This window comes from Astatotilapia calliptera, chromosome 9 (assembly GCF_900246225.1).
Source record: "Astatotilapia calliptera chromosome 9, fAstCal1.2, whole genome shotgun sequence".
Lineage (NCBI taxonomy): Eukaryota > Metazoa > Chordata > Actinopteri > Cichliformes > Cichlidae > Astatotilapia > Astatotilapia calliptera.
In genome coordinates, this window is record NC_039310.1 from 6,200,928 (window position 1) to 6,212,373 (window position 11,446).

Below are 11,446 nucleotides of genomic sequence, written 5' to 3' on the forward strand. Positions count from 1 at the left end.
TACCCTCAATCCTTATCCATTCGAGTGCCATTTGTTTACTCTTGGAAGTCCTGCCTAGTTGTACTGATGACACTGTATCTTTCTTTGGCATCCCATCTTTCAAGGGATTCCCATGTGATTTCTTAAATTTACAATTGCTTTCGCTCCATTTCCCATCGTCCTCCTCTTCTTTTTTTTTGTACTCTTTGCTCTGTGCTCTGCACTCGTATTTCTTCTCACGCTCCTCTATTCACTTTTAATTCTGGTCTACCAAATACAGCATTAGCGCTGTATCATTTCATCTCCCAGCCGTTGGTTTACTGCAGTGATTGCTATGATAGCACCTTGTGCTCAGGTGCATCCATAATCTGTTGCGCAAACACACGATGTGTCCTCTCACTGTCTGAGTCACACTTCAGCAGAGTAGCTCCCCTGACTCATCAGTCTGACCTGCCTAAGCCAGGCTCGACCTTTCAGAGCTTTGTAGACAAGGAACGAAAGGTCGTTGCTGATCTGAAGAGAAGCCGCTTTTCATCTCCATAAAGGTCACACTTTAGTTTGGCATGACAGCACAACCATAAGAATAACAGTATAAAAAGTTCCAGTATTCTTTGTCATTTTTGTATTGTTTGTATTCTATTGTTCTGTATTGTGTTGTAACTAGGCAAGCTAGTGCTTCATATGAAAACCAAAATACCCCATCAAGAACATTTAGCATTTAGCCTGAAGAGTCTCACCCGAGGCAGTGTGTCTTTTCCTGTATCTGTTTCTGTGTGTTGCTGCCAAGACGAAGGGGACGTGGGTAAATATTTTTTGCTTTGTGTGTGTGTGCACAGTGGCTGGGTAATGGGTGGGGGGGGGGGGGCTCCCTTAGCGATCCTCAGAACTGGGTCAGAGGGATTAATATCCTGACCTGGCTAATTGGAGCTGAAGTTCACTTCCAAAACTGCTAGTTCACCCACAGGCAGCCTCAGCCGGGACTCCACTATGAAGCTTTTCACACTCTGAGGGCTCAAGGAATGTGTACAGTATGTGAAGCAATGCTTTTAGATTGTGTGTACATATCCTTTATTATTTGACTCCCTGTTGACAGTGTGAATCTAGAGCATTTACAGTGCATTAAGCTAACAGTGGCAGAAGTGGCCACGAGAACAGCTCAGTGTCAGCGTATCAGTCAAAATAAATCCTTAGCAACAGCCCGACACTAGTGGGAGGCTTAGACCCCCCCAGTCAGTCAAAGGTTTTAAGACATAAGCATGATTGTGCAGAGAAAATACCACATTCTTTCACTTACAAATACAAATGGATTTAAAAATGCACCTTTATTCAGTACAGTGGTCTGTAGTTATCCTCTTTGAGTTCTTTATTCTTATCAAACTAAAACAGTACAACAGGTACCACGTGTGGTCAGTCAGAGTTTTTCTAATATGGAACAGGCCAGCCGTTGTTTTGTATTTACCGGTCTTACAAGAGAAAAGGTTAGAGGAAGCAGCGTTTCTGCTCCTGTGCCTGTCAGTGGTTGTATGCATCTTTTGTGAAAACCTAGAACATTTAAGCTAGTTAATGTAGATTACTATTCACATTACCTGTCTTTACACATGAAAAAAACATACACATAAAAAATTGAAATTGAATGTAACACATTATCTTCATTGACAAAAAGATATAAGTTAACTGGCTTTTTTTACAAGAACCTTGTGGTACTGGCCACACCGCAAACAAAGATGGGCTTCTGTTGAAGTTTATATAGATTTCTGTATACTATGAACTATACTGTGTCACTATGTTGACTTTGTTCTACAGTATGTTTCATCATTTACTATTGTGGCCACAGAGACTGTTTACTTCTGCTTTGCACTGGTTGTATGCATTCAAGGCGTCCTCATGATGGATATTTTTTATACTTTGTACAGTATTGAGTGTTATTGATTAACATTGATGTTCTTTGCAAAGATGTAGTAAAGAACAGCACAGCTGTTTCAATGTTTTTGTCATTCAGAGCCAGTTTGACAATCAATTGCAATTTGCAGACAGATTTCAGGGTTTTGCGGTGGGGTGGGGGGGGGGGGGGTGTCTCTTTTCTGTCACTCAGAATTGATTTTGTTTGAACTGTTGGCTCGAGGCAAAATTGGTGCTTGGCCTGATTCTGTTTCGTCTGCCTAGAAACTGAACAACAAATCAATGAGTACGAAGCAACTTACTCCTCAACAGCATATTTTGCAGTACCATCACTATAACGGTGATGTGAGGACAGACATACAGCCTCACATCTTGGTTGTGTTCGGGTGTTTCTGCCACCAGTGGGCCTTTTGATGTGCTGGAAGTGATTTTTATTGGGTTTCGTACACGGTCTTTCTCCTCTCTTCTACCATAAGGCATCCAGTAATGCAAATGAACCCTGTCTAAACCTCTGTGAGCTGTGTGGTCTTACTGTACACCATGGTTATGTCTGCAATATCACGCATGCCTGCCAACAATTATTCAACGTCTCAAATTAATTGACTTTTTATTTAATAAATCACAACAACAGTTGCTTCATGGCACTTTATATTCTAAGGTAAAGCCAATAATACAGAGAAAACCCACTGGGAGGGGCGGTTAGGTGGATAAAGACAGGACAAAAACACACTTTGGAAGAGATCTAGAGATTAATAATAACTAATAATTAAATGTAAAGAGGTGTATTAACACATAGTGAGTGAAAAAGGTGACTGAAGAAGATGCACTCGATGTGGGCGATCGTGACTCAAGAGTTGGGCGTTCGCCTTGTAATTGGCATGTTGTTGGTTCGAGCCCCGGCTCGGACAGTCGTTGTGTCCTTGGGCAAGACACTTCAACCGTTGCCTACTGGTGGTGGTCAGAGGGCCCGGTGGCACCATTGTTCGGCGGCCTTGCCGCTGTGGCTACAATGTAGCTGCCATCACCAGTGTGTGGATGACTGGATGTGTAAAGCGCTTTGGGGTCCTTAGGGACTAGTAAAAGCGCTATACAAATACAGGCCATTTACCACTCAATACATCATGGGAATACCCCAGCAGCCCATCTAAATGGCTTTTAGTGACTTTAGAAGATCTTCATTAGGTTTGGCTGGTGGAGCCAATAATATAGACTGCAAAACTGCCTTTTTGCATGGATTCACCATTGGTGCGCAGTTTACACTAACAGTTCTCACGACCCAGATAGGAACTACTTGAAAGTTCATGACATCTTGAGCCAGTTGTTGTGGGAGTTACCACATTTAGCAGCTTTGCATTGTTTCTTCAGGGGAAGGGATGTTTTTATGCTCAAGAGGATATTATGACTCTCTCACTCTCTCTCTTTCCGTCTCTTCTCTTCCACCTTCTTCCTTCATCTGAACATTTCAAGTAAGCTGTCAGGCTTTTTTAGTACAATAAGTTGCAAGGTTGCATGTCTGATTCCCCGTTGTCTCTCCTTTATTTTATAAGGTATTGGCAAAAATGTAATCTGCGACAGGACCGCCACGCCTCTGGATGCCTTCCGAATGATGTCAGCTGCCCAGTACTACCCCAAGCTGCTGAGCATTATGGGAAATGTTCTGCGTTTCTTGCCAGCTTTTGTTCGAATGAAGGAGCTGCTGGAGGCAGGTTACGTCGGAGAACTTCTGGTCTGTGAGGCCCAGGTATGACCAGAACTACTTCTGTTTATTGCTGTGTGAAGACATTTTATACAAATTGTTTCTTATGCTTTTATCTCGATGTTAGATTGAGTTATAGCAGCACCGGCATAGCAAAGAATCAATGTTGCTACAAGACACTGGTGGTACCCTGGTGATTTGATCCCAGATGCTACCCAACTATCTCCTTTTCATTCTTGCTTTTCCTGATCACAGTCAAGTGAGCCATAATAAAATCTAAAAAACTTGTGCTCCCTCCCCTGTTATCCTCTTTGTCTTAAAGGTCCACAGTGGTAGCCTCCTTGGGAAAAAATACAACTGGAGCTGCGATGATCTGATGGGAGGCGGTGGCCTGCATTCGGTTGGCAGCTACATTATTGACCTGCTTACGTTTCTGACAGGCCAGCGTGCGGCCAAAGTCCACGGCTTCCTCAAGACTTTCGTTAAACAGACCGACCACATTCGGGGCATCCGCCAGATCACCAGTGACGACTTCTGCACGTTCCAGATGGTACTGGAGGGAGGCGCCTGCTGCACCGTCACGCTCAACTTCAATGTCCCCGGAGAGTTCAGGCAGGAGGTGATAGTTGTAGGGACTGACGGGAGGCTAACGGTCACAGGGACAGACTTGTATGGACAGAAGAACAGTGGCGGTGGAGAAAGTGGTGGCGGCCCTGAGCTCCTGCTCAAAGACACCACGCCTCTCGAGAAGGCCTCCCTGCCGGAGAAGGCCTTCAGTGACATTCCGTCCCCTTACCTCACCGGGACGATCCGCATGATCCAGGCTGTGCGGCAGGCCTTCCAGGACCAAGATGACCGGCGGACGTGGGACGGGAGGCCCCTGACAATGGCTGCCACTTTTGAGGATTGCCTATATGCTCTGTGTGTGGTGGATACAATTAAGAAGTCCAACCAGTGCGGAGAGTGGCAGAACATTGTGGTCATGACAGAAGAACCAGAGGTCAGCCCAGCTTATCTGATCAGCGAGGCCATGCGGCGGAGTAGGATGTCCCTCTACTGTTAGCATTTTTAAAACTCATGGTGGCGCTCAAGCGGCATTGTTGGAAGTTTTTTCACAGAGCTGCCGGATTCCAGTTTTGTGTTGAAATTTGTGTTGTCACTGTTACAGAGGCTTTACACGACGACGTGCAGAGAGTTGTGGTTTCCCGTCCTCAGCGGTAGGAAAAGCAATGTGATAAATAATCAGAACTTTATTTATAAAGAAGCTTTTTTTTTTTTCATTTTGGCAGCAGGTTTAAGCCCTGCGGGGAGATGCACTTTTAAATCAAGCTAATTCATGCAACAGAAGGACCTACAGTGGCGGCATATCAGGGAGTGAAACTACCTGCTGGTTAGTTGGTCGATCAGTAGGAGGCTAGTGGGGATCGCCTTCTAATGTTCCCATTTCACCAACAGATACTTGCAATTTCATATGCTTTTCATCACCCCTGCTGGCTGCTTGATCAAACAGTTATTTGTGCCTCCTGTTTCTCCTTCTCTTCTATATAACTGGTCTAGAAAGACACACGCCCTACACTGTGGGTCTGAACAAGGACTGCCAAGGAAGAACGATAGTCTTTTTTTAAAATTGTGCCAGTCTGTTGTTGCTGTAATCTGAAGTACTTTTAGTACTAGTTTTACCAAGTGAATGTTAAAAAAAACAAGTCAGTGTGCTTCTTAGTCATGCTCTGTCTGCTCCGTATGTTTCTCCTATGTGTGTGAAACAAGAGAAAAAAAGAATCAATCATTTGGCTGGTGTTTTTTTGGGGGGGGGGTCCCAGAGGACTCTGGTTTTCATATGCAATATAAACAGGCAGAAGGGGCACTAGTTTCTCTCTGAGCCTGAAATAAAAGGTTAGATTAAACTATGGTATGCCTTTATGCAGTTCCAGTCGGCTGTGCATCACCTGCGTGGTTGGTCAGTGTAGCGGTACTCTGACTCGTTTTATGCTATCATTGTAGCGACTTAATCTCATGTGGCACTGAAGTGCAGACAGTCTTGCATGTAAGTTTGCAAGCTATGTGCAGATTTCATTCGCACACTTCTGTGCAATCAGTGCTGCAAACTAATTGCAAGCCCGTGTGGTCTGCCCAGAGCTTAAGTAAGACTGAGAACTTGCAGTAAATCAAGCAGTGTAGCAAAGTGTGGGCGACTACATTTTTAAAAAAAAAAGAAAAAGTTTTTATTCAAAGTGTTAAGGTTGGTGTTATTTTGTGTTTTTTTTCTCATTGTTGGAAAAATTTCATATAGGCCTAAAGATCAAACCCAGTAGCATTAATCCATCTGTCAATAATTCCTAACTACAGTACAGTGTCTGTGGCCCTTGGCCCCACACCCACTGATCCCTGCTTTCAATTATTACATCAAATTTTTACATTAACTGTTTTTAAAAAGAACAGTTCAGATATGCGTCCAGCGTTTTGGCCTCTTTTAGCTCATGTTCCAGTGTTTTGGTTTTGCGTCACTCTCACCGCTCTCACTGACCTTATTTCCAGCAGCAGCAAACACACTGTATGCTGCCATACATATTTTTAAAGGAACTACAAGGTTCCTTCAGTCCACTGATATCTATGTCACCAGTGTGCTCTAAAGACTAAAGAGTATTACGGAAATTGGTCCATTGACATGGAAACTCAAAGGCTGTTTTAATATGCAACTTTAAGAAAAGGGTTATGGTACTGTAGAAGACTACAACAATAAAGCCATACCAAACAGTACACAATTAAAGCAATTAAAGCTTAACTTGCAGTCCTGCTTTGAACCCCTATAGAGCCAGTGCCGTAGTAGGTGACAGCGCTGTCTGCACTGGTCTGCTGCCAAGATTGAATCTAACTTATTTATTTAGTTTATGCGCGGATTGTCAAGAGGAATGAAAACATGAAAACGGCATCCGCCTACATTGGAAGATTAATATCTCTTGCATTAGAATAGTGAGGAAGCTAATCAGTAAACTATGCTTACACAGACCATCAACACCAAACAGACCAACCACAGTTGTTTTCTCTGAAGGTGCACATCAGACTATGCTCTAGCTACACTGTAGTTTTAAAACAGTTGTAAGCGTGGCAGGAACCACTGCAGCGACGTTGTCAGCTGCGCTTCAAAGCTGTCCATGTCGGTTTGCTGCTTTGTAAATAGCAACAATGCTGGAAAAGAGATGAGCAGTGGCAGTGAAGCAGTTTCAAAATGCCCGAAAGCAATCACATTTTTGATCTTTTGCAGTTCAGAACAATCTATATTACTACAAGCCCCCACACTGGTTAATATTTTAACTGGAACTTAATTCAAACCCCAGTCCTCCATACAGCTTTCTATTATCTGGACAAAGGCAAATGCAGCTTTGGACTTGTTATGTAAGCAGAAATGTATGCTGTAAGTTTCATCAGCTTTCGACTAATGCACGTAACAGTTTAACCCACCAATCAGAAAACATAACAAGCAGGTGTGTGACTCACAGCCCAGCTTCCCGGGAAACAGAAACAAACCATCAGAAAGTGATGAAAGCAAATACAGCTGAACTTAAAGTTTAACGTCAGTCGACGCAGGTGAAGGAATAACACCAACCCACAAGCCAAGAGATTGATTTTTTTTTAATATGCATTCTCTATCCATAAGCTGTGCTGAAATACTAAATATGTAACGACTACTGAAAATGTACATAAAAATAATATGAAGCAACAATACGCTTTTGTCTAAAGAATTAAATCAGTACTGTATGGGGGTTTTTGTTTTTGTTTTTTTGTACAAACCAAGGAACTGGAACATGTCTGGATGAATGTTAGGGTATTTATTCTATGTTGAAGTTTCCACTGACTGACCTGCAGTGCTTATTGTGGGAGCTTAACAGCAGACTGAGGCCTTCGGAGCATTCAGCTTCTTATTTCCATTTATCGGATATTGACCAAAAGAGTCTCTTGTGAAAAGCTTTATGTTTTCTCTTTAAATGCACTATATCAGAAAGCAGCACAACTACACCGTCACCCATGAACTCATAGATCATAGAGTGTCAGTGCATGCTCTTTTATTGTTTACTGTTTAGTGCTTTGCTGAGGCCAGGCCCTCTTTAAAACCCCTCATGTCACAGAACAGAAATTGAAGAACCAGAAAACACTTTTGCCTAAATAGTTTGCATGAAAAGCGCAGAGTCCGACACTGATAAGCTGCCTCTCAGTACTTCAGGGAAAATATTGCCCCGTGTTTAAACGCCTTATCAAATCTGCATATAGACTTTCCCCCCTTTGTCAGTTAAGCTCACAAGATATAGCTATGTAAAGAAAAAACAGAACATGCACAGAAGTTAGACTTGTTTCTTCAGAGTTGAATTTGTCTGTTTATTACCATCAACACAGATTTGGGGAAATGAACCTAAGGGTTGGTCGACTGTGAAGAAGACACTAGATAAGCAGGCACTTAATAGGAAAAAGGAGAGGTCTTTAGGACCCCACTGATATGGCCTTTAACTCATTATACTGCTGTTTGATTTATAGCTCTCTGCTGGAGTAGAACTGGTTGTTTATTTGTCCCTGTTGAGTTCAGCTGGAGGTGAATGATTTGCCTTTCTCGCTGGTTAAATATAGATAGACGCACACAGGGAGGGAAAGGTTGGAGGCTAAATATAACACCTACAGCATATTAAAGGCAGCTTATGACTTAGGTTAACTTTTATTGCAGTAAAATCTGACGTTTTTGCTTTAATTGGTAGCATTTTATTTGCAGGTCTGTTTGGCCCTTATGCACTCTCGTAAAGTCCTGTGTGACTGTGCACTTTGGTGCAGTCAAAGATCTGAGAGTGTGATTTCTGGTTAATTTCCAGTTGGATTCTCTTGTGAGTCCTCCCTGTTTCTGCACAAGTAAATACTTTATGTGCTTATCTCTTCCGATGGAAAATGCATTTTTCAGATCAGTTCAGACTTTCTTGAGGACACATCTCAAAGGAGGCAACACCTTAAGACATAGGATTTGGAATTTGCATAAAGGCAGAGCTATGAGCCTTCGTATTCTACACGAGGGCCTGACTACGACTGATTAAAGCCAAAACTACGTAGATGTTAGCAGTTGGCTGTGCTGATCAATTTGCTGATAATTAGTATTGTGACTCTTTCCAGTAAACCTCCCAAGCATTATTAGAACATTTTGAATCTCTAAAGTGCTAATTAATTATTAAGAATTTGTGACACGTATCTATTATTTTTACCAATGCTGCCACCATGCCCCCAGGGTGGGGCCCTGATGAATGGATTAGTGGTAGCAGTTTTGGGGTTGGGTTCAGTTCTTGGGATCACGCTCCAGGCAGGATTTGTGATAGTTGTAAGGAAGTCGATGTCTTTTGGAACAACCATGGAAGGGAGCTTGATCTGCATCATAGACTGTAAAGGATAGATGTGGCTTCCAGGTCCTAAACCTGAAGCCAGTTGAAAAGTGCCTTAAAGCTGTCGAGTCTTACTGAATACAAATATTACGATCCTTAGTAGAGTTTAAAAAACAAAACGAGAACGCAGGGAATCCTTTAGGGCGGGGCTACCTAGTGATTGACAAGTCATTAATATTTAAGTTTGCGGTGTCATAAAAATATTGACAACGCTCAGCTCGAGGCTTCGCAAATCAGTGGATGACATCTGCCATATCCATCTTTTATACTCTATGCTAGGTAACAGTGTTGATGGTGATGTCAAAGGTACACGTGCCATGAGCCAAAGTCTCCTAGAGGTGTTACACTAAAATACTCATCGTGTTTTACTGCACCTATTTTAATGTTGTGGCTGATTAGTGTATGTTGCCTGCTCACACAAGCTCACATTGTTTCAGCAGGTTTTAGTGCCTCTGCACAAATAGATTCAGTGTGCTTTTAGATCAGCCTGGGCCTCATCTAGAAATAAATCAGCTATATTTAGTGTTCCGTGGTCAGAAGACCCATAAACTTAAGTAGACCTTCTTGAGCTCTTCATGTGTTTGAAGCTTATCTGTGTAGGGGTGAGTGCAGGTTTCATTCATGTCCACACAGAGCCATGGCCCTTCACAGAGACTCAGTTAGTGGATACAGCAAAAACTTTTCATTTCAGCCAGTCTAGATGCTGGATAGGGGAAAAAAACAGTGAATCAGAGAAGAAGTCATTATGAGTGTTGTTACATCACAAGGCTTTAGTGGTCATTAGCAAAGCGTCTCCACCAGCTTTCATCTGTGAACGGAGAGGCAGTGAGCAGCAGTCTGAAACACACGAGGCAATACGTGGCTTCTGAAGCGCTGAATATTTAATGAGGAATGTGAATGAGCCGATACGGCACAGTGTGAGGATGTCATGCATTTTATCTGTTGACTGATTTTATCTTTTTTTTTCTAAGTTGAACCACTGAGTGTTTTTGCTTTTCATTCTGATGACAAATTTTGTTGGTTTTTCCTCCGCCTGTCAGGATGGCCCGATTGTGTGTTGAGAAAGACGCTGCAGAAAACCTAAACACAAAACAAGAGGTGCTCCGGTTCCAGCACTTTGCCTCGTTTGCTGACAGTCTGACTATGAACCGCTCTGTCTCTGCGTCGACAGCGTTCACTGACTCATTGCTCAGGAAAGGCCTTCGCTCGCTGAGAGGGAGAAAGAGCGAGAAAGGAGGTGGAGGTGAAGGTGAAAACCTCAAAGAGATGCTTCTCATACACTCGGAGACTGTTAATTCGCAGCCGGATCCCACATTGCCAAAACTAAGTCTTGATTTGACCCCTCTCATCTCATTCTTTCACACTCGCTCCTCTGTAGGTCTCCCCTCCCTCTGAGGTTCCTTTTTTCAGCTACTGCTGAGAAAGTTGATTTGCTTTACTTTGCATCAATCTCTCCTTTCACTTGTCCCCTTTTCCTCCCTTTCCCCTTTCTATCGTGAGCCAGGTTGAAGCCTGGAGGAAAAGCTCACTGGTGCTTCTGCAGACCTCCCGCTCATCTTATTTGTTGTTTTCACAGCCGCACAAAGGCCGCTCCGTACACTCACAGGTTGTGAATGCCTTTCCACAGCTGACTCTGGCCGTGTCTTGCTTGCTTCCCGCTCCACAGATATCCATTTTGATGCTGTATTGTGACTATATCTGATATTTATTGTTCTGTATGTATATCGTGGATGCATGGACCTCTGTAGATACTGTAATTTGAACTCTCAAACGCATATTTATGGGTCTTACTAGAGAGAATGTACTTGCTGTAGGAATAATTTATATTTTCTATCCGTTAAGGAGGTCAGTTGGTGTCACAAATAAACGCCCTGCTGTAATGTTTTGTTTTTTTGTTTAGTTTCTTTTGTTCTGAGTGACTGTGTAACTTCTGTTTCAGTGTTTACTGGCAAATCTCCCTGCACCAGTGCTCGGCATTGATCGAATGTGTGTGGCTAAGGGAATGCGTGAAAGTGGGGGAAAATAAAGTGTGATCTTGTGTTTGCGACATGGTTTACAGCTTCAGCACTTGTCTAATGCTGCAGTTTCTATGGAATAAACAATATATACATACACGATGGCTCTCATTTCATTTTTCCTCAGTTAGATACTGGGCCACCACATGCTGGCAGGACTGCTTCAGCACACTGATTCTCCAAGTCTCTGATACTCTACTGGAACCAGGCACCCATTTCTTCCGTTATTTAGTGTTTTTATGACAGTCGTGGAATGCACCATCTTACATATTGCTCTTTAACATTTCACTGATAGGTACGTGTTCCATTGGTTTTAACATATGAAAGACCACAGAAATTCTGTATTACTTTGCAATAACCTTTCCACTGACAATTAGACTCAAACTATACCTGCAATTAACCCCATAGCATAAGATGGCCAGCAGATCCCACACTGTACATGTAAGGAG

At 42.8% G+C, this 11,446-nt stretch overlaps 1 protein-coding gene across 1 annotated transcript in view; it reads left to right on the forward strand.

Moving 5' to 3' along the window:
• The window catches only part of gfod1 (glucose-fructose oxidoreductase domain containing 1), a 35,390-nt gene extending 24,294 nt beyond the window's left edge, over positions 1 to 11,096 (forward strand). The window contains exons 2-3 of the mRNA XM_026179397.1: positions 3,426 to 3,619; positions 3,897 to 11,096. Coding sequence (XP_026035182.1) covers positions 3,426 to 3,619; positions 3,897 to 4,637 — 935 coding nt within the window. The 3' untranslated portion in view covers positions 4,638 to 11,096. The remainder of the gene's footprint in view (positions 1 to 3,425; positions 3,620 to 3,896) is intronic.
• Positions 11,097 to 11,446: the final 350 nt, after the last annotated feature.